The 24016-nt window shown below is 36.2% G+C and overlaps 2 protein-coding genes and 1 long non-coding RNA gene across 3 annotated transcripts; 1 reads left to right on the top strand and 2 right to left on the bottom strand.

Annotated features, from left to right (window-relative positions):
* Positions 1 to 4579: 4579 nt before the first annotated feature.
* LOC110871580 (pentatricopeptide repeat-containing protein At3g04130, mitochondrial) lies at positions 4580 to 6569 on the bottom strand. Its single transcript, XM_022120259.2, has one exon. The coding sequence runs from the start codon at positions 6092 to 6094 to the stop codon at positions 4583 to 4585; it is 1512 nt and encodes a 503-aa protein (XP_021975951.1). The 5' UTR covers positions 6095 to 6569; the 3' UTR covers positions 4580 to 4582.
* Positions 6570 to 8718: 2149 nt separating this feature from the next.
* On the top strand, positions 8719 to 11839 carry LOC110871579. Its single transcript, XR_004864560.1, has 2 exons — positions 8719 to 9017; positions 10129 to 11839. It is a non-coding gene; the product is annotated as an uncharacterized LOC110871579 (long non-coding RNA).
* A 5279-nt stretch (positions 11840 to 17118) lies between these two features.
* Positions 17119 to 23682, bottom strand: LOC110871578 (pentatricopeptide repeat-containing protein At3g04130, mitochondrial-like). Its single transcript, XM_022120258.2, has 4 exons — positions 23459 to 23682; positions 19765 to 22262; positions 18774 to 18842; positions 17119 to 17311 (listed from the first exon to the last, which is right to left on the bottom strand). Exon 2 carries the CDS (start codon positions 22216 to 22218, stop codon positions 20707 to 20709), a length of 1512 nt encoding a protein of 503 aa, XP_021975950.1. The 5' UTR covers positions 22219 to 22262; positions 23459 to 23682; the 3' UTR covers positions 17119 to 17311; positions 18774 to 18842; positions 19765 to 20706.
* Positions 23683 to 24016: the final 334 nt, after the last annotated feature.

The raw sequence follows: 24016 nt of genomic DNA, 5'->3' as shown, positions 1-24016 counted from the left end.
AGAATTATCTCAAATCAATAGCTGCTCATTACGATTCATGAGTTTGTTACTTAAACGAACACTTGTTACAACATACAGTTACATCCTTCAACTATTGAACTATTACAGTTCCAGTCCATCTACTATTTAGTATGTAACATAAATCATCACTAATAATTAGATGGATATGAGTTTGTTACTTAAACGGACACTTGTTAAAACATACAATTACACCCTTCTGCTATTGAACTATTATAATTCCAGTCCCTCTACTGTTTAGTACGTAACATAAATCATCACTCATAATTATATGGATATGAGTTTGTTACTTAAACGAACACTTATTACATTATACAGTTACACCCTTCTACTATTGAACTATTACAATTCTAGTCCCTCTACTATTTAGTATGTAACATAAATCATCACTCATAATTAGATGGATATGAATTTGTTACTTAAACGAACACTTGTTACAACATACAGTCACACCCTTCTGCTATTGAGCTATTACAATTCCAGTCCCTCTACTATTTAGTATGTAACATAAATCATCACTCATAAGTCATAATTATACGGATATGAGTTTGTTACTTAAACGAACACTTGTTATAATATACAATTACACACTTATGCTATTGAACTATTACAAATCCAGTCCCTCTACTATTTAGTATGTAACATAAGTCATCACTCATAATTAGATGGATGAATATTCAAAAGTTAATCCAAAATATAGGTTAAATTGAAACGGCCAAACATATAAAACAAAGACAGCAACGTTGAAATCAAGGGAAGGGGGCGGTGTACTTATTTGGAAATAATATAGGGCCCCAATAATAATATGTTTCATCGAATATTAAATTGTTTGTAGCTATTTGCATCTTTTAATATAACAAACTCAATATTTAATTTCGTTTCAGTTATGAAAGAACATGGAGTTCGGTAGAAAAACAAGTGTTATATCATTACTTCATTAGAGACATAAGTTGATTCAATAAACGCGTGAACAATTAGGCCACTGGGTATACATTTTTTTCGTACCCGCTCACCTAGTAGTCATGCAGGCGAGGCGTGGTGTTTCCACAACCCCACAGATTACACGTCAGAACCCCATTCCGTGTCGTCATTTCCCTTCCCTTTCCCCTTAGTTATCTTCTCTAACTAGTGGCCCTCTTCGCACAACATTTCCATTCCTGTCACATCGGACCCGTAATATCGTAATGACATACTTAAAATGTTATAACTTTAAAGTTATAATAGAAAAAACATATTTAAATTTTAAAATATATTATGATATAATATAAAAAAATCTAATTAGTGCTACTATTTGTAACAAAAAGTGTGCTTCGGTTTTACTTAGATATTATTATAAGAGCATCCACAACGCTACGGTTTGGAATACCCGTCCAAAAACAAACCAACCAAATCCGGACCACCCGCATTGCGGGACATTGACTTTGGTGACCTGCTTTGGTCTAGCAAACCAGTCCGGTTTGTTTAAGTAGGGACCACATACACACATGCATTTTTTTAGTGTAAAATAGGATGTATTGTGGAAGTTTGGAATGATTTAGTGTTGAAGAAAAAAGTGGGTTTGGGTTTGGATTTTGGACTTTAACCAGCGTTGTGAATGCTCTAATAAAAAAATCATAATTATTTATGCTTTAAAATTTGTAAATTTCACTCCTTTACTGATTTTCTTGCTCAAATGATGACAAGGATGACCGACAACGACAACGAGATGGATTTTTACTGACATTAGCTCGGTAGCAACTGTGTCTCTACCAAAGGGTCATAACACTTACCACCCAAGTTTGAATCCAACACCCCCCCCCCCCCCAAGGAAAGCCTTATGTCTACTATTGGATTAGAACTTTCAACCAATTAGAGTTAAATACCTTTATAACACACCTTGATACCACTAGACTACAAGCCGCTAAAGACATATTTAACAGAAAACCCTAAATGCAGCCAATTCAATCATGACTAAGTGGACCGGACACAATTCAACCAGTCAGTTTTAAACACACCAAACAAAACCTTTTGATAATATGAAGCAAACAAGTGAAAAACCGTTGATGCTTGCCTCCTACCTCTATTGACCAACTATTTATGGAACTGTTGAAATTGTTTTCAAAACATTTTATAAAATAACCAAACAAATAATTATGAGAACAAAGAAGTACTTTTGTTTTATGTTGTAATATGAATGATGACATTTGACCAAGAAAGGTAGAAATGTGTGGATCTATATTGAAGGGTCATTCCTTTCCATTAGTGTGTTGGTCTTTTCAATAATTAAGTCACAAATTTTAGAAAATGACTTTACACAAGACATCTCATTCTCAATTTTATATCTAATTTTAAAAACTGGATTTCCATAAATAGTTTTTTTTTAATCATGATATTGATAAGAATTAACCACCTATTTCATCATCAATAGCATCTAACCTATGTTTTCCTATATGATTGAAAAACTACAAAAGGTATTATGAATTGTGATTGTCTCTGACCAAGTTAGTAGTATCTTGGGGCTGACGATTTATAATAAGGCCACAGGGGGCGTACCGTGATATAATCACGAAAAGCAAATATAACGCGTTGAAGAATGCATTTTCCCACCGCCACCACTTGCTATAACGCGTGATACAATCACGGTTTCCGATTCCGTGATTTTTTCAACGCCGTGATTGGTTTTATTGTGAGGGTAATTGTTGGTTGGGGGGAAATTGTTGGGTGTGGTGGTCAGTGATGACCATTGCCACCAAAAAAGGTTGTGAGTGATGGAAAAATAGTTGATGACATGGCGGAACATGATTGGATATTGTGAGTGACAGAATTCTATCACTAGTGACCACCCCCTCCCCCCTAAGACAGGTTAACACTACATGACTTAATTCAAAGTTATATGGGCTAGTATTTGAGGGTAAATGCGTTCGGGTCACAAACAGGTCTACACGTTAATGACAATGCTACACGGGTCATGTCGTATCATTAGTGTTGCTGATCTGGTTATATTCATGTTAAATATATCGTGTTGTGTAACCCGCTTATTAAACTTGTTTGTGTTAGTTTTTTAAGTAAAAATGACAATACTCGAATTAAACGTGTCATGTTCAACCTGACCCGTTTAACACTAGAGGACATACTCCAAAAATATTTTACATTTTTTATTAAAAGAACATTCGAGAAACATGTCACACTGTCTTGAAAACTTACCAGATGTAGAAATATCCAGAACTTTTATAAACCAAAACAACATTTATAGATGCAGCCTTGGGAGATGTAACTATTTAGATGCACTGAATCAATAGAAATAAATTCTATTGTTTATATGAGAAAACACATGGTACTTGTCTCCAGTGACTCTTTAATGATCCATAAAAAAAAAAAAAAAAAAAAAAAAAAACATCATACCGATAAGATATGCACTCTAGTGACTTCTTTTATCTGTGTAGTGGTGCCTGCAACATCAACATTTGTTCATGATCAGTAGAGTGTTCGTAAATCGTTGAAACCATAGTTGTTGATAGCGAATAGCGACAAGGCATGGCTAGGCTACGTAGCGAATAGCGACGGCAATTTTATAAATAGCGATTACACTAGAAAAAGAATTTTGAAAATTTTTATATGTATATTACATCAAAATACCCTTGTATATATGCTATTTTACATGTATATTTAACAAAAACCTATAAATCTAGCTATTTTATAGCTATAACCCTTTATAACATTAAAAAAATAAAAAAAATTAAAAAAAAAAATAATAACTGTCGCTAACATCGCTATACATCGCCATGACCAACTTAGCGACACATGGTCGCATCGCCATGAAGCGCACTATTGCGACCGCCATGGTCGCTATTAACAACTATGGTTGAAACCAATCGAATTATCCAAACCGAAGCAAGTCGGACAACCTTAAATCCAAACAGTTTAGTTCACAGTTCGGTTTGGCAGTTTAACGGTTCGGTCTGGTTTGGAACTTGGAACCAGCCATTTAAGCTGAACCAGTCGTTTAACTTGTCTTATTTATATGTTGTTTTTTTCTTTTTTAGAACATGTAGTTATGTATATGTATTACAATCATGAACCATCTTTATCATTTTGAATAATCTAAACACAAACTAACGTTTCGGGAAAAAAAAAAGAGTGAATTACGATTTTGGCCCCTGTGGTTATATCACTTTTATCCTTTTAGCCCAAAAAGGAATTTTTTAACATCTAAGTCTCCAATGTCTTTTTTTCTAACCCTTTTGGCCCCCAACGTCTTTTTTTCTAACTCTTTTGGTCCCTAAAAGTAAATAGATGGGGTTAGTGTTAAGGGCCAAAAGGGTTAGAAAAAAAGACGTTGGGGGCTCAGATGTTAAAATATTCCTTTTTGGGCTAAAATGGTAAAAGTGATATAACCACAGGGGCCAAAATCATAATTTACTCAAAAAAAAAAAAAAAAAAAAAAAAAAAAACGCTTCAAACTGCCAAAACATAACAACTGAATCATTAAACCGCCAAACTGGTAAAATCAGACAGTAACAAAAATACAAGAATATTACAGACTTACCATTTTAGGGTCACTAGAAATGCATAACAAGTTCAATGATCAAGATGACTTCATCTGCTTCATATAACCTTCAATATGATCAGCAGCAACATAATTATACTTCTGCTTAAGTTCATCAACAAGCAAAGCACACGTATAATATCTCGGTGCAATATCTTTATCTATCATCTCCTTAAAGAACCCATACGCCCAATCGCATTTATTCGCTCGACATAAACCGTGGATCAAAAGAGTGTACGTAGCCAAATCAAAGCTAATATGATGCTTATTGACCATTTCATCCAACAGATTACCCAATAACACATCGGTCTTTCCCTTTCTAAAACACATCTTGAGTAAGGGACTAAACGACTGTATATCGGGTCTGCAAAGTTGCGAACTTTCCATCTTTTTTAAAACATTTAACGCTTCTTGATCCATACCATGATGACAAAACATTGTAATCATCGAATTAAACGTAGACGTGTCCGGAAAAATACCGGAACTCGGCATTTCAACCTCGAAAACATCAACAGCTTCTCGAACCCGTCCCGCTTTCGCTAATGTATGAATCAACGCGTTGTAGAAAAGCGTATCGGGCTTGCATCCGTAAAACTTCATTTTCTCGGGTATCTGTAACGCTTCATAATATTCCTCGTTTTTCTTCAAATAACACATGATGGTGGTGAACGTTACAACGTTAGGAGGACAGTTTTGCGCTTGCATTTCGTCGAGCATTTCATATGCCTTGTTGAAGTTGGAATTGCGACAATATGATTCGATGATGGTGGAATACGATATAACCGACGGGTTATACCCGTACCCTTTCATTTCTTGGATAGTCCAATGTGCTTCGATGACCCGATTAACTTTACACCAACCGTGTACAAATATGTTAAACGTATAAGCGGAAGGCGCGATGCATGATTTTAATTCCAAGAAAATCTTACGAGCCTGCTCGACTTTACTTTCTTTGCAGAGCGTGTCGAGTAAAAGATTCATCGATTCGGTGTTCTTTTCCAATCCGAATTTACACAACTCGTCAAATATTATTACCGCATCTTCCCATTTTCCGGCCCCGCAAAGTCTTCTCATGACTTTTGCTATACTGCCGATTGTAACAAGATGACGTTGATTCATCTGCTCGAGTAGTGACATCATCTTTTCCATTTGTTTCGTTTTTCCTAATATGTCCAGCATTGTTTCGTACGAGTCTGATGACGGTGTGTATGTTTCGTGTGATTCCGCCCATTTAAACACGCCTAATGCAGACTTCCAATCATCTTTGAATCGATACAGTAACTGAGAAACAAGATTATGAGATATGGGTATCGTGTTACAAGCTTGATCTTGTAATAGAGAGTGAAAAACTTCATCGTAGGTTCGTCCAGCTTTAACCTTTGAAACGATTAAGTTGATGTTTTCTGATGAATCGATACTGTACTTTTCGTGATTGGCAAGTGCATTGCTGGTGAAATTTAACGATTTCAAACGACGACGAGCAGACTTTTCAGAGGGATAAACCACATAAGATCCAAGAACATAGATTTTTTTCACTGTGATTCTCGGCATAAAATTTTGTTATTTAGACAACTTAAAGTGAACATAATCCAAGTAAGCATTGGTAACATAGTTGTCAATAGCAAATAGCGGACCATAGCCATAGCAACGAAATAGCGCCTGCTATTTTATGTTTAGCGATAAAAGAGGTAGAAAAATAAAAACTATATTTAACACACCAATTATGTATAAAAGTGCTAAAAATATGCCATCACTAATCATCTAAATAAAAAAAATCCACTATTTATAGCACCTATATGCTACGCTAGGGGTGTAAACAAGCCCAGAGGCTCGAGAGCTACTCGTGATCGGCTCGGTTAAAAGCTCGAACGAGCCGAGCCTTAACGAGCTCGAGCTTGAAATAGAGCTCGTTTAGTTATTGAGCCCGAGCTTGAGCCTGATATACAAAGCTCGTTTAGGCTTGCGAGCCTAAACGAGCCCAAACAAAGTTTTAGTTTTTTTATATATAATAAAATAATGATGATGATAACATTGGCGAGCCGTGCTCGAGCCGAGCTTTGGCTCGTTTAAGCGATGTTGAAGCGAGCTCGAGCTCGAGCCGAGCTTTTAGCTCGTTTGAGGTTGTTCTCAAAATAGCTCGAGCCGAGCTCGAGCTTTCGGTTTTACTCACGAGCCGAGTTCGAACTCCAATAAGTAGGCTAGAACCGAGCCGAGCTCGAGCTCGAGCTTTGGGTTTTACTCACGAGCTGAGCTTGAGCTCCAATAAATAGGCTCGAACCGAGCCGAGCTTGAGCTTCATAAAAACATGACGAACCGAGCTCGAGCCTAGTCAAGCTCAGGCTCGGCCCGGTTCGTTTACACCCCTACTCTACTCTATTCGCTATCGCTTTTGGCGCCATCGACAACGATGATTAGTAATGAAGTTGACCTGAAAAATCATGTTGTTGGATTCATAGCAATAGGATAATTCGATAAAACACATTTTTACGGGTAGAGAGTACTTAAATGAAATGGCTTTAAACAAAATAATGGATCAAACATAGGTTCTAGATTAAGTAAATAATCAGGAAGACTACACCAATACAAGTTTACACTAGAAACATTTCATCGAACACCTTATGTGCAATATGCATTCCAACATAAGTATATGCAAATTCACATGCTAAAAAACTATGTTAGTAACATGGTTGATTAAATGAACATAAATTAAACATTTTCGAGTAGGGAATGCACACGATTGGATCTTCTTACCCAGTTACCCGACAGATTCAACTCAGAAGATCGAATAAGACGGGTTCGGGTTTATGACATCCAAAACATTGAACGTTAGTGTAAAAGTAGTTATGGACCAAAATTTTGAGTTAGGGGGTTGGTTCAATTTTGGCTGGTCTTTTAAAAGTTATGGACCGAATCATTGAGTACCGTATTGGAAACCGATAAACTAAAGCGATCGGACACCTAACATCACAAATGTTTCTGTTAAATTCGTTAATTAATTTGTTCAACAATCACTATTATCTTTATCATTCAGTACGGTTAACCGATTTATTATCATACAACCTCCCACCTATTCAATCATATGATTTTTCAATCTTATATTAACTAAATAAATAAAGATTAATATTCAATCTTATTCTACTTTAAATGTAAAAAAATCCGTTAGTTCAGATTAATATTCAATCTTATCCTACTTTAAATATAAAAAAAAATCCGTTAGTTTTTTTAAATATATATTTTTTTATTATTTTGTATATAAAATCATATTTATTCAACCCATGTAATGTAATACACGGGGGTTTTTAAAAACATAACTTTTTTTTATTATTTGGTAAAAAATATTACATTTATTCAACCCGTGTAATACAATGGTTTTAAAGATATAAATTTTTTATTATTCGGTATATAATATTACATTTATTCAACCCGTACAATACATATGGTTCTTATAGATATAACTTATTTTACTATTTAATATATAAAATTACATTTATTCAACCCGTGCAATAAAGAAGACTTTTAAAAAGATAATGTTTTATTATTTGGTATATAAAATTCATTTATTCAACCCGTGTAATACACGAGGTTATAACCTAGTCAAGTTCATATTTTTAATTATCATCGGGAAATGAAACCCTCCCTTTATCAATGTCCTTTTTTTTGCATAAACATGTTTATTTGGGTTAAAAAAATTAAAAGTTTGAAAAGTAACAATATAACAAAACATCATACTGGTTATAAAGAGGTTTGCATATATATGAGTCAATGGTAAAACCATGTCAAGGTGCATCGGTCCCAAACCAACTATTAAATATAGGTAAAGGATCAAATAAAAATAATATGAGCAACTTCAAAATTACTAGAGAAAAAGCAAAAAATATCTTGTAGAGTAATTTTGGGAAATGTAGGGTAATTATCAAATTACTCTAGTAGAGTAATTTTGACTTCTGTAGAGTAATTTTGGAAAATGTCTTGTAGAGTAATGTTGTTAGCATTTAGTTATGGGGTTTAGCTTTATGGTTTAGTTTTTAGCTTTTAGTTGGGGGGGGGGGTTAGGTTTTTTTTTTTTTTTTTTTGTGTGGGGGGGGGGTGTTTAGGTTTTTGGGTGTAACACCCCAAAACTCAAATTATTAAATTCATTAGTAGGTTACCATGTGTAATTAAATGAAATACAATAACTAAGTTATTATACTTAGTTAAATGCCTAATAAATAAGTAAGGGAATGAAATTGGTGGCAATTATGATGGTGTGATAAACTTGAGGGACTAAGGTTGCCAAAATAGAAACTGAATTTAATTAAAACAAAATTAAATCACACACAAACACACACAAGGTGTGTGCTACGATCGAACAGGAGAAAGGAAAAAGGGGGGTGTGAACCTAAACCTCAAGAAATCATCAAATTGAAAAGGGAATCAAGGGCTGATTGTATGCATGAACCAAGGATGATGATCCCTTAAGCATTTCTAACATCAAGTAAGTTAAAATTTATGATTTGGTGATCTTGAATAAAATGGGTTATGATCAATTCGTGAATTGATATGAAATTAAGCACGATTGGGAATTAGAATCACCAAATAGATCTTGTGTTGTGTGTGATTTTGAGTAATTTAATCATTAGAAGCAAAACCCACTTGTTCAAGTAGTATGATGATATATGATGATCTTGTAGTTGTGAAATTTTTGTAAATATGATGAACTAGTTAGTGTGTGATGCATAACTATTAGGTTAGATTGAAGGACGGTATGAAATTTATGTAATTCTTAGTGATGATGATGAATGAAGATAAGAAATAGGAATGAAAGCATAAAAGGAGTGTACATTAGGCTTAGATGATAGTACGCACACAAGGTGTATGATGAAATGTCTAAGTGAAGTTAGAATGAGAGATATTTAGAAAAGATTTGGGTGAAAACTAAATCTGCCAGAAAGTTACAGCCGAATGTAATCGGCTGTAACTGGGTCAAATCTTGTCAAAAACTGATGTTTATTGAGTTTGTGATGAACTCCCAGGAAATATCTTTCAAACCCAACTGGAATTGCATTTTTTCGACGAAAAATGAACGTTTTATGAATTTTTTCGTATCGAATGTCAGGCTGCGTTTTCTGGCAGAATTTGCAGCCCATTACGAATGTCATAACTCAATTTAGGAATTGAGTTATGATCTAAAATTTTTATTGTATGTAGCTTCAGGTGATTAGAAAAATCTCCAACTGGAATTTCGTCAATCGGATAAACCGAGTAATTTTAAATGAATTTTTCCGTAAGCTGCAGTCAGAAGTGACGAATCTGATTGCAGCTTAGTAAATGAATTTTTATAAATTTTTGGTAGAGAGTTAGACACTAAAAACTTAACACAAGGATAACCCCTCCGAGGGGTACGTCGCATAAAAAGATTGTAATTTTTGCAAGCACGTAAGTACAGTAAACGGACGTCCCCAAACAGCCTATTTTCAGTGAAATAAATTATACATGTTAGTGAATGAATGATTAATGCAAGTTGGATATGAAATTATGCAAATGTATGCTCGTTATCAAGTACAATGATGTAAGCTAACAAGAATGTGTTGATGATAACCTGAAAGCGTAGGAGCCATGTCAACATGGACACGAGCATGGAAGGGCAATGGGTCAACGGTAAATACGGAAGCTATGCATGAACTCGGACGCACGAGGTAAGTGATTTCCGTAATCACTTCTTATTTTGTTTAAGTAAGGTAGCGTTAGTTAATTAAGCATGGTGATGATTGAAGTTTGATATGGTTTTGGTTGTATGAAATCGGTTATTTTAGCTAAGTAGACCGAACGGGACAATATAAAGTTGTAATGATATGACAGATTGATGTAATGCTACGGTATTGTAACCGGGTAATGGGTAGAATTGCACATAAGTGCGCCAACCGAGAATGGGGACTTAGGTTAATGGTCAAAAGACTTAGCTTTTGACCTTAAATAAAAGAATGGTTTTTAACAAAATACGAACAGGTCGAATAAATGTGCATAAACTTCATAATGCTAATGAAATGCGTAAAGATTAAGGACCCGGGTAAGGGCGTTTAGCCCATAATGTAAGGACAAGTCTTACGGACAACTAGAAATAATTGTGAGCAATTTGATTGAGGAATGTCCGAGATACGCAAGTTTTAATAATAAAAATATGAATGGGTTGAATAGTCGAAACGAGTATGTAGAGCCGAAGGCTTTAAGTTAAGATTTTTCCTTGTTTGGATGTTATATTACAAGCTCATATGTTAGAAAATCGATTTACCAACGCATAGGAAAAAGAATCATGTTAATCGGATTCGTAGATCAAAAGTTATGCAAATTGTAAGTCGAAAATACCCTTGGAATTCATAGCTGGGAATTTACAGCAGCAAATTGGAAGTTTCTGTCGAAATAGAGCTGTCGCGCCCCGCGAGCGCCAGTCAGCTGGCAAATTTTGGTTTTCTTGTTTGATTTTGCATCCGGACTCGATGTTTTAATGATTTTCGATGTCCCTTAACTTATATTAAAGCCGGTTTGAAACGCGAGTGATGTTATGAGCCTCCGGATAATGAAAGTATGTATTTTTCTTCGTGTTAGAGAAGAAAGATTATAAGTAATCGAGACTAGAAATGAGTGGGCATGCAGTATGGTAAGTATAAAACTTATATCACGGAAGTTGCGATTATGATAAGAAATGCGAGATTAAGTGAATAAAAGTAGTAAGCGAGGGCTCGCGTCTATGTGTGTGTATGTGAATGTGTGCGTATGTATGTAGGTGTATATGTTGTATGTATGTAGGAATTAGGAACGTATACGTTTGGGGATGCGAGATGTTATAAGTATATGAAGGAATGGTTTGGACTGGTTTCATTATGTTCTAGCATTAATGTTTGCTAATCGTGTGTTTGAGATTGGAATGAAATGCAGGTACATGAACACCGGGTTCATGAAGTATCGAAGTCGAATTCGGAACAAGAAAATACGAAAGGATAGTTGAATGAATTAAAGTTCCTACTGTTAAATGTTATTCAATATTGGACTATATGAGAATCATGTCGTATGATATTGTTAATGACTAATGGTTATGATGTATGCGATGTCCACAGGTATTGCACGGATTACCGCTACTACTACCGAAGATAAGCAAGCGTTGATCGAGTCACGGAGCAAGGGTTGTACGGAAATATGTATTGTCTTGAAGCGTTAATTTAATGTGGTTATTGTAAATCCCTTTTGTAAATGTTTATCATTTGTATTTGAGCCTTCAAGTAAGTAATGTGTCTAAATAAGAAAGAAATTTTTGGGCTCGTATTTTTCCGCTGTGTCATATTTAAGTTCTTACAAGTTGGTCTTACAGGGAATCGTTCATTATACGAACGGGTCATGCCCGAATTTTGTAAATAATAATACTTATTTTGGAGTAAGAAATATGGGCGTTACATTGGGGGGTGGAGGTGGGGGGGGGGGTTTAGGTTTTTTTTTGGGGGTGGGGGGTGGGATTGGGGGGGGGTGGTTTATGTTTTTTGTGGGGGGGGGGGTTAGTGTAATTTTGATAATTACCCTACAATTTTGATAATTACCCTACACGACCAAAATTACTCTACATGAACATTTACAAAATTACTCTACAGAAGCTCAAAATTACTCTACTAGAGTAATTTTGAAGTTGCTGATAATTACCAAAATGACACCGCCACTTTTTTGACTTTTCTTTCAATTCGTACGTTTATTTTATTTTCACGGGAACTTAACTCATTAAATATAAAATACACATCACATCCAGTAAAAAACGGTTCACTTAGAATCCTTGAACTCTTGAAGGGAACATGTGATAACAATATGTATTAGAAGTTCGCTATATTTATTAAAAACAGCGAATTTCGGAATATGTTTGTTCAAAACAACGAACTTCCGATATGTATTTGTTCAAAACAGCGAACTTCGGAATATTTTTGTTCAAAACAGCGAACTTCTGATATATATATTTGTTCAAAACAGCGAACTTCGGTAGGTCTTTGTCAACGGACTTCAGGATGTTTGCAGAAAACCTGCAGCTTTTGCAGAATGTTAATAGAATCTCGTTGTTTCAAACTCCCCTATTTATGCAAAAAAATCACTCATTATTTTACAGCCCACCTACTTGCACTATTTCTCTACCTTGAACTCCCCTATTTATGTAAAAAAAATATTACAAAGGTGATTGCAAATGTGTAGATGTAGGAACTAGGATTGCAAAGGTGTAGGTGTAGGAACTAGGTTCACCTTTTTATTAAAATATATTACAAAGTATATAATAACGAGACTGTCGTTATTCGTAGGAAATATGATAGTACAATCCGGTTACAAAACTATACAAAAAAATAAATAAAATACAAATACATTGTACCAATCTTGATTCAAGTCGACGTATTTGGAAAACTTCAACCGCACCTTCTTGTACAAAACTCCGCTGCAAGACAAGCAAAAAGTCGTTGACGGTTTTGGTTGAGGATCGTGTTTGACACAGGGCCCTTAAAACAGATTTCGCGCCTCCTATCAGACGGTCTGTTTCCAGGATACAACAACCGAAGCAGTAGTACTGTCGGAGATGGCACTCGTGCCCGAGGTTACATCGGGTACTTTGTAGGAAAATATTGAGTTATGTAAAAAGACAATTTAGAGAATACTCTTCTCTAAGTTTCCATGGAACAAAAAGTTCTTTCATGTGTGTGTATTTCTCCATATTTTTCGATTGATATCTAGAATGAACTATCATCCTCTTCTTATACCCACACACATAAAGAAGCCATTAAACCTCAATTATTATTGTCATGAATTAGACAATTAATTCTATAATAAACAAGGTTTAATATCATTTTTAATGGATTTAAGTGGTAGTCAAAGCTTTCTTGTAACCGACGGAGACTAGTTGATTGAGTGTGACCCATCCGCAAGCAAGTCGCGTACTACGCAGTCTTCGCGCCACGCGTGAGACACCCACCACATGTTGCGCCATGCGCCGCGTGGAGTAGTATTGTCGCGCCAATGGTGTCCACGCCTATGGATGCGTCACTCGTGTACCATCCGCCATGACCAATGACATCCGCCCAAGGAGCGCGCATCTCAACGGGATACCTCACGCCATCCTTGGGTGCCCCATAAGCAGACCTACACATAAGGACCTTGCGCGCATACTGAGCTTCCGCCGTAGCCAATGACTGATGCATAACGAACTTGCGCCATGCGCCTACGCCACCTAAGGTGCACCATAAGCTGAGTTGCCACCCGCCATGTACTTGACCACGCGCTCACGGACAAAAACACCAAGGCGTGTACGAGTTAGGGTGCTCTGCGCCCTTTAGGGTCCCCACTAGTGTTTGCCTATAAGGTAACAATATACAACGAGTGCTCCTCCTACAACTTCAAGTTTCGATATCTCATTCATCTTAACTCCATTTCGTACATAGTTTGGTTCGTTATGAAGCTTTTACAATGTAGAACGCAAACCTATAAATAATAATTTATACAACACATATATAAATATTATTATTGATGTCCAAAATATTTAGTGAAAAACTCATTTTCGCTAAAATTTTCAATAGTAGGTTCAAGAGATATTCGGGCTATCGGACTTGACCCGAATGATCAGACATTTCTGTTACTTATCGCCTTTTATTACAATATTTATTATTATTGTGTACTAACCCGCGAAGCCTAGCGCGTTGTACTTTACACTACACTAGGTTGTGGGCTTGTAGAGACAACCCTAGCTAGGCCTAGCCCATTGAGGTTAGGGTTGCCCATATCTCCTATATAAGGAGGTCTTCACCTCATTATTAGGGTAAGAGATATGGGACAAACACACTTTTGTAGCTGGAGAAAGGGTATTCTTCCCCTACCGGCCGTCTCTACACCCTTATTTTTTTCTCTCTTCTCCATTGCAAATCTAGGGTTAAGGGGAAGAACAAGATGTGATTCTCCATCCTCTCAGAGAAAGCGGTTCGAATCCCTCGTCAGGTGAACTCGTGTTTCTTCATTGGCGCCCACCAATCTAAACTCACAACAATCACATCTCTTGTTTCACTCCTAGAAATCAAAGATATGTGTTCTTGAGGAATCCACACATGAGATTTGTTTCAATCTAAAACACCCAAGTTTTTAATAAAACTCAGATCTGGGTTTTCTTTTAAGGACTATGTGGGTTTTTCCTTATCCACACCATCACATATGTGCTATCGATGCACTGTGGGTGGTTTTTAATACACTTTCTCTTCCACTAAAGCTTCCTGTGATTTATCAAGGGATATGCGATTATTTTTAGATCCAAAATATTTGTGCTCAGCTACTCATTATTGGGAGTTTTTTAATGTCAAATTAGACGTCAGTGACAAAAGCTAAAGATGTTGATTTACATCTCAACTTCCCTTTCTATAAACTATTGTCGTATATAATTTTTATCATGACAATTCAACCTGCAGAAAAAGAATAAAAAGGAGAACTCGCATTTCTGACTTTTTTGTCTTTTAGCCTGAGAGGCAAATGAAGCGCATGAAACATATCACTCCTCACAATAAGTTTCAATGTTAACCTATAAACTTACAAAATTGTTGGTTAGTTGATCTCCAATTTTAACCTATAAGTTTCACATGAAACCCAACATAATTTCCCTCCAAATTTCATATTTCTCTTTCCATCTCCATATCAGCTGATCTTCATCTTCTCTTCTTCGTCATCGCAAATTGCTCAGGTCTAATTCTTTCAATTTGTGTAATATGCGAGTAAATTTATTGATAGATGTTGTAATTGCTCAATTACGCTTAACATGAGTTGCGCTAGTTGTGTAATTCTTTTGAGATTGATAGATGCACTAGTTTTCTGTGTAATTCAATGTAAATTGATATATGCGTTAGTTTTCATGAGTTTTGTAGTTCGATTGATAGATGTGTTACTTTTTGTTTTGAAATTAGTATGTAATTCGTTTCTCAAAACTATAGATGCATCAGTTTTCATGAGTTGCTTTGAGATTGATAGATTTCTGTTTTGAGATTAGGCGTGTTTCTGTAAAATTCAAATTTATGTTGTTCACTTTCTGTTTGTTTTGAGATTATGTGCAATTTCGTTTTGAGATTGATTTTTGTAACTCTGTGCGTTAGTTTTCATGAGTTGCTTTGAGATTGATAGATGCGTTACTTTTTGTTTTGAGATTAGGCGTCTGTTCTGTAATTTTTGACAGATGCGTTACTTTCTGTTTTGAGATTATGTGCAATTTCGTTTGAGATTGATTTGTGTAATTCTGTTTTGAGATTTGTTGTATGCAGATGCGTTAGTTTGCATTTCAGATGCGTTAGTTTTCATGAGTTTTGTAAGTATAGATATATGTGGTACTATAGATGTAGATGTGTTAGTATGATAGTGTGTCCCTAGTATAGATAATGTATATACTTGTTAACATAATTCATAACACTCTGCTTGTTTTTATTTGAATCTCAATTTGACCAACTTTTGCATACAAAACAGAGTTAGGATAGTAAGTAATTGGTTTGTATTCATGAAACAAACCGAAGTGATAATGTTGGCTTTGGTTTGTTGTCACTGTCATGAGTTTGTTTCTGAGGATATATAAATAAATAAATCCCGTTTATCCTTTATTGCTTGTTTTATGTACATTTTTGTGTGAAAATTATGGCAGACAAGGGAAAGAAGAAGATAACTATCAAGCCAATAACATTTAGAGACACTTTTCCTATTCCTGCTATCGGTCAACTCTCTCTCGACGAGACACGTCCTAGAACTGTAACTAACAATTTAAAAGAAAAAGGCTACATGCTTGGTGGTGCATTAGGCAAGGGGTCTTTTGGTAACGTGTATAAGTGTATAGAAGATGCGACAGGGCAAGCATTTGTTTGGAAGATAACGCTAATGCGAAAGAATGATATCGAGATGGTGATCAGGGAGATGGATGTTATAAAGGGGTTGCCGGCGCATCCCAACCTTGTGGCTTGGAAGGATGGATTTAGTGACGCACATGCCATTGTGATAGTCATGGGGTTATGTCACCAAAATGATGTCATGCACCTGGAGGTGAAGCAAACTAGAAGGGTTTTTTCTTATTTCATGTCGAGGAGACATACTTTAAATAGCAAACAAGATGCAATAGAAACAACATAAAATAAGGAAATAACAACAGTAGTCTTATGACTTAATTCAAACTGGAATAGCTAAAAACCACCCGTTTTTTTAAGCATTTTCATCAAACTGCATTACTATTACTATTACTACTTAATTTAAACCCCAATGTCAAGATAGTTGCCAAAAGCAGTAAGCCTGGGCAAATGACACACTTTGTGTTTCTTATCAACCACCTTTTGATGCAATCTTCATGGTAGTTTTGTTTGCATGCTACCATTGTTCCAATCATATCTTCCTCTTGATATTCTTCCAGACAAATTACACAAACCTCATCATCATCATCAACGTCTTTTTTCTCTTTCCCCGTTTCCACTGCATTTTGTATACCTTTGATAAGTCATTATGAATATGTTCCCACGATAATACTGTAACACCCTTACTATTATATAACGGTTTTTGTACAAATAACGGCTAATTAAATGTGTATTTACGAATACACATTCATATAAAGATACGGGCTTATTAAAAACTTTTACAATTTTAAAAATAATACAACATAATGAAATTGAGTTCGTCGTTTAAAAATTTGAAAGAAACGCAGTGCGGAAGCTTGTATCTTGATCGTGTTCGGTTCTTCGTTGAGCTTAATCTTCATCCGGGAACCCTTGACATTACCTATGATCAAAACCAACTAAAAGTTAGTTTTGATAACTTATAAACGAGTTTAAACAAGTTCCATAGTCAAACTAACAAAATAAAATAAAATAAAATTTCCAGGTTTTACGTCTCTCGCGCCACGCGAAAGACTACCTTAGATCGTTCGCGTGCAGCGACAGCGCCCGCGTGTCGCGCTAGTTTGATGGTTTCCCTTCGCGTGGCACGGGGAAGACCATTTTCCAGCACGACTGGTTCTGGGTCTGCATTTTTTTTGCCCAGCTCAAGTTTTTACAAAAACACAACTTCAAAATGCCATAACTTTTTATCTACTTATCCGTTTTGTACGAATCTTTTTCCTACGCGTCCGTAATTAAATTACGGACCCGTTTATCACTTTGGTTTGCATAAAACCCGATTTATACACGAATGGATCATAGATTTCTTAGGTGATTAGTCGACCCGTTTGGGATTATCATCACTCTACATACTATAGAATCAATAGTTAATTCCTATCATATTTACCCATCCCGGGCTTGTCGAACCTTAACGTTTTCGTTCCCACCAAAGAGTTTACGTAGGCGTTTACATTTACCGATTCATTTGTATCTATCTAAGCATTTAACCATAATTTACTTCTTAGTATATTTTTACCCGTTTAGGGGACTTTTGAGCATTTAGACGTCAAAGTCACTCTTTTCACTTCGCATCTTTTATTCACATACTAAACAACTAATTTTATTCCACCACAACAATTTTGTGGTGGATTTAATATAAGGAATCCAAAATCCCAATTTTTACCCTTCGGTTAGACATTTTACGCATAAGACCCGTTTTTAGACATTCGCCCCACGAATGTCATTACCTATAATTTTTATACATATCTACGGACTTCGTAATCATAATACAAATTCCTAAACAACCTCTAAGGGTCGTTCCCCCGTTTTACCCAACAAGGACTTTTTGGTCAATTTTACGTCCTTCATTTTACGGCGAAGGACCATCACTATCTATTTGACCAAAATTGCACATTTAACTTTAAATTCATTTAGGCGTACCTGGCTCGAGTCATAGGATTGACCCGTTTAAATATCTCTCACTATTAATTTCTAATTAATACCAACGCTAAACGTATGATATTTCCTGTAATCACAAAACTCAACAAGCGATCATCAATTAATATTGTCAAATGATCTTGCCAATGCCATTTGACCTGTTTAGTCCGAAGGACCATTTTCCATTATGAGATGATATCTAGTTACCATCTCGCCCTTTTACCCATCTCGGTTTACACCATAACGTAATGTTTCAAAATTTCTTATTAGTTCATCGTCACATGACTAATTTACCAATTTACCCCTTTTTGCCATTGCTTATGATTTCTCACCATTGCACTAGTTCCGACTCTATTACTAACTTTTCCTTTTTCATTTTCAACACACACAACTAATGTATAGTAAAAAGGGTGTAAGCTTTTACTTACCTCGCATCCAAATCACGCTTTCCTTTTCGTACTTGCTGCGTTTGACCCACTTCACTCCCAAGCCTCCATCTAGCTTGTCAAGAGTCAAATTATCATCATAATTCGCAAGGTGGTTAGATTAGTCAAACTATCATCACAATCAAGTTTCGTATCACTGAAAATAGGCTGTTTTTGATGACCTGTTTAACCTGTTTACAAGTCTTCAAAATTTACGATTTTTTTATGTGGCATACCTCTCGGAGGGTTAGACCTTGTGTTAAAATTTCAAGATCTAACTCTTTACCAAAAACTCGTAAAAATTCATTTACTAAGCTGCAATCAGATTCGTCACTTCTGACTGTAGCTTACGGAAAAATTCATTTAAAATTCCTCGTTTATCCAATTGACGAAATTCCAATTGGCGATTCTTTTAATCACTTAAAACTTTCTACGGTAAGAATTTGAGATCATAACTCAATTCCTAAATTGAGTTATGACATTCGTAATGGGCTGCAAATTCTGCCAGAAAACGCAGCTTGAACCTTTGATACGGAAAAATTCATAAAACGCTCAATTTTCGTCGAAAAAATGCGATTCCAGTGGGGTTTTAAAGATATTTCCTGTAATTACATTTTAGACTCAAGAAACACATGTTTTTATCATGTTTTGTCCAGGTTACAGCCAATACAAGTCGGCTGTAAATTCTGAGCAAGAGCCGTTTGAATTCAGCTTTCAATTTAAGCATCTTGACATCATAACACTATTTTTTAGAAATCAAAACCCCTAAAAGCATCACATACACGAATTTAGTCAAAACCCACTTAGCACATGCAAGAGTAATCATCAAATCCCTAGTCTTTAATACTAATTTATCAAGTTATTGACTAGGGTTTACTCCTAGACATGTTTTCTTTACTAATTTCATCTAAACATCAGTCAATCAAGCTCAGATTTCGATTTCTAATATTCATCAAAATTTCAAGATGTAATCAAAAGACAAAATTTGACATACCTCGTGATCCCTTTACTTAGGTGATCACTAATATAAGCTTGGATTTCGATTTGGAACTGATTTGGCCTTTCAATTGATGGATTTGAGCAAGTTGGGGTTTGAAGATGAGAGCTCCCTGGCTCTTCTGGAAATCTCGACCAGAACACACACTTAGAGTGTGTGTTTTGGTGTTAGTATTTTATTTAATTAAAACATTTTCCCTTTTTGCCTCTTTTAGTCCCTCTTGTTTCATTTATTACAAAAGAAGCTATATCTCATAGCTTTTCATTTAATTACCCATTACTAACTAGGTTAACTATTCCTAGTTAACTTGGTGGGTGTGGGGAATCATAACCCGTTTTATTTTTAAGTCCCGTTAACTGGGATTCCTAATAAACCGTGTTTCCTCAGAGCATTTATTCCTCTTTTTGATTAATACAAGATTATTTATTCAAATCCTAATATTCACCGGGTTAACTAATTTTTTTTTTCTTTTTACCACTAACAGTATTTTACCCGTCTTTTAGTATTAACGGGGTATGATTACCAAACCCGTTTCCGGGGTGTTACAAATACAAGCCTTCTCTACCCCTCAACTTTTCTTCTAGATCCGCCACTTATAATCATATGAACCATCTATATCATTTTAATGATTTTAATACAAACTAATGTTTTGGAAAATGAAAAATGATTCAAACTGCTAAAACGTCACAACCGAAGCATTAAACCGCCAAACTAGTAAACTAGTAAAATCAGACGGTCTGGCTGACCCACCCAACTTGGCCGGTTTGGTTTGTCGTTCCCCAATACTGTAGTTAGTGGTTCGGCCCAGAATTTTTGCCAAAACCGGTCGAAACAGACATTGAACTCCTTAAATAATAACAAATATACAAGAACATTACAGTAACACCATTACAGACTTACCATTATAGGGTCACTGGAAATGCATAAAATGTTCAATGATCAAGATGACTTCATCTGCTTCATATAACCTTCAATATGATCAGCAGCAACATAATTATACTTCTGCTTAAGTTCATCAACAAGCAAAGCACACGTATAATATCTCGGTGCAATATCTTTATCGATCATCTCCTTAAAGATACCATACGCCCAGTCACATTTATTAACCCGACATAACCCGTGGATCAAAAGAGTGTATGTATCCAAATCAAAGCTAATATGATGCTTATTGACCATTTCATCCAACAGATTACCCAATAACACATCGGTTTTTCCCTTTCTAAAACACATCTTGAGTAAGGGAATAAACGACTGGATATCGGGTCTACAAAGTTGTGAACTTTCCATCCTTTTTAGAACATTTATCGCATCTTGATCCAAACCATGATGACAAAACATTGTAATCATCGAATTAAACGTAGACGTGTCCGGAAAAATACCGGAACTCGGCATTTCAACCTCAAATACATTCACAGCTTCTTGAACACGGCCCGCTTTCGCTAATGTATGAATCAACGCGTTGTAGAAAAGCGTATCGGGCTTGCATCCGTAAAACTTCATTTTCTCGGGTATCTGTAACGCTTCATAATATTCCTCGTTTTTCTTCAAATAACACATGATGGTGGTGAACGTTACAACGTTAGGAGGACAGTTTTGCGCTTGCATTTCGTCGAGCAGTTCATATGCTTTGTTGAAGTTGGAATTGCGACAATATGATTCGATGATGGTGGAATACGATATAACCGACGGGTTATACCCGTACCCTTTCATTTCTTGGATAGTCCAATGTGCTTCGTTGACCCGATTAACTTTACACCAACCGTGTACAAATATGTTAAACGTATAAGCGGAAGGCGCGATGCATGATTTTAATTCCAAGAAAATTTTACGCGCCTGCTCGACTTTACTTTCTTTGCAGAGCGTGTCGAGTAAAAGATTCATCGATTCAGTGTTCTTTTCCAATCCGAATTTATGCAAATCATCGAATATTATTACCGCATCTTCCCATTTTCCGGCCCCGCAAAGTCTTCTCATGACTTTTGCTATACTGCCGATTGTAACAAGATGACGTTGATTCATCTGCTCGAGTAGTGACATCATCTTTTCCATTTGTTTTGTTTTTCCTAATATGTCGAGCATTGTTTCGTACGAGTCTGATGACGGTGTGTATGTTTCGTGTGATTCCGCCCATTTAAACACGCCTAATGCAGACTTCCAATCATCTTTGAATCGATACAGTAACTGAGAAACGAGATTATGAGATATGGGTATCGTGTTACAAGCTTGATCTTGTAATAGAGAGTGAAAAACTTCATCGTAGGTTCGTCCAGCTTTAACCTTTGAAACGATTAAGTTGATGTTTTCTGATGAATCGGTATTGTACTTTTCGTGATTGGCAAGTGCATTGCTGGTGAAATTTAACGATTTCAAACGCCGACGCGCAGACTTTTCAGAGGGATAAACCAGATAAGATCCAAGAACATAGATTTTTTTCACTGTGATTCTTGGCATAGCAAAACACAAAGAAGGTCGGACAAGAAGATTAAGTATCAATCCTGCAATTCCCAACAAAAATTTTGTTATTTAGACAACTTAAAGTGAACATAATCCAAGTAAGCATTGGTAACATAGTTGTCAATAGCAAATAGCGGACCATAGCGATAGCAACGAAATAGCGCCCGCTATTTTATGTTTAGCGATAAAAGAGGTAGAAAAATAAAAACTATATTTAACACACCAATTATGTATAAAAGTGCTAAAAATATGCCATCATTAATCATCCAAATAAAAAAATCCACTATTTATAGCACCTATATGCTATGCTAGGGGTGTAAACAAGCCCAGAGGCTCGAGAGCTACTCGTGATCGGGTCGGTTAAAAGCTCAAACGAGCCGAGCCTTAACGAGCTCGAGCCTGAAATAGAGCTCGTTTAGTTATTGAGCCCGAGCTTGAGCCTGATATACAAAGCTCGTTTAGGCTCGCGAGCCTAAACGAGCCCAAACAAAGTTTTAGTTTTTTTTTATATATAATATAATAATGATGATAACATTGGCGAGCTGTGCTCGAGCCGAGCTTTGGCTCGTTTAAGCGAGCTCGAGCTTGAGCCGAGCTTTTAGCTTGTTTGAGGTTATTCTCAAAATAGCTCGAGCCGAGCTCGAGCTTTAGGTTTTACTCACCAGCCGAGTTCGAACTACAATAAGTAGGCTAGAACCGAGCCGAGCTCGAGCTTTGGGTTTTACTCACGAGCTGAGCTCGAGCTCCAATAAGTAGGCTCGAACCGAGCCGAGCTTGAGCTTCATAAAAACATGACGAGCCGAGCTCGAGCCTAGTCGAGCTCGGGCTCGGCCCGGCTCATTTACACCCCTACGCTATGCTATTCGCTATAGCTTTTGGCGCAATTGACAACTATGATTAGTAATGAAGTTGACCTGCAAAATCATGTTGTTGGATTCATAGCAGTAGGATAATTCGATAAAACACATTTTTACGGGTAGAGAGTACTTAAATGAAATGGCTTTAAACAAAATAATGGATCAAACATAGGTTCTAGATTAAGTAAATAATCAGGAAGACTACACCAATAAAAGTTTACACTAGAAACATTTCATCGAACACCTTATGTGCAATATGCATTCCAACATAAGTATATGCAAATTCACATGCTAAAAAACTATGTTAGTAACATGATTGATTAAATGAGCATAAATTAACCATTTTCGAGTAGTGAATGCGCACGATTGGATCTTCTTACCCAGTTACCCGACAGATTCAACTCAGAAGATCATTGTTTTGAAGGTTTCCTGCAAAGATACTGAACTTCGCTGTTTCAAAGTAATACTTGAACCAAGTTCGCTGTTAAGTATCCATACGTATTGAAGATCGCTGTTCTGAAACTTCGCTATTTCATAAACTTCGGGTCAGGTTGAGTAAAAGGAAAAACCCGACCCTACCCGACCATTACCCGATCTGACCTGAGATCCGATCAAACATAAAATACAGAACCAATTCACTACCCTAAATATAGGGTCGGTTCCGGTCCATAGGTCCAAGTCGGGTTTCACCATGAAAAGAACCGAGAACTGACCCGATTTTATATGAAAATTTGGAACCGATCTAAATAACTAGGTACTTGGGTTCGGGTCGGGTTGGGTATATTTTCGGTTCGGTTCTCGGTTATTTTCGGTCCGGACCTAAACTTGCTCACCCCTACCTTCGGGATAGAATAAGACGGGTTCGGGTTTGTTGAATTTGGGTTCGGGTTTCATGGGCACGAGTACTTTGGGTTCGGGTTAACTCGAAATAGAATAAG

Source organism: Helianthus annuus, chromosome 8 (assembly GCF_002127325.2).
Source record: "Helianthus annuus cultivar XRQ/B chromosome 8, HanXRQr2.0-SUNRISE, whole genome shotgun sequence".
NCBI classification, from domain to species: Eukaryota; Viridiplantae; Streptophyta; class Magnoliopsida; order Asterales; family Asteraceae; genus Helianthus; species Helianthus annuus.
Note: the sequence above shows the minus strand (reverse complement) of the source record. Positions and strands in the feature narration are given on the sequence as shown.

Bases quoted from the DNA above. Each gene is read 5' to 3' on its own strand.
- LOC110871580 (XM_022120259.2), bottom strand. From the start codon at position 6,094: ATGCCGAGAATCACAGTGAAAAAAATCTATGTTCTTGGATCTTATGTG.
- LOC110871578 (XM_022120258.2), bottom strand. From the start codon at position 22,218: ATGCCAAGAATCACAGTGAAAAAAATCTATGTTCTTGGATCTTATCTG.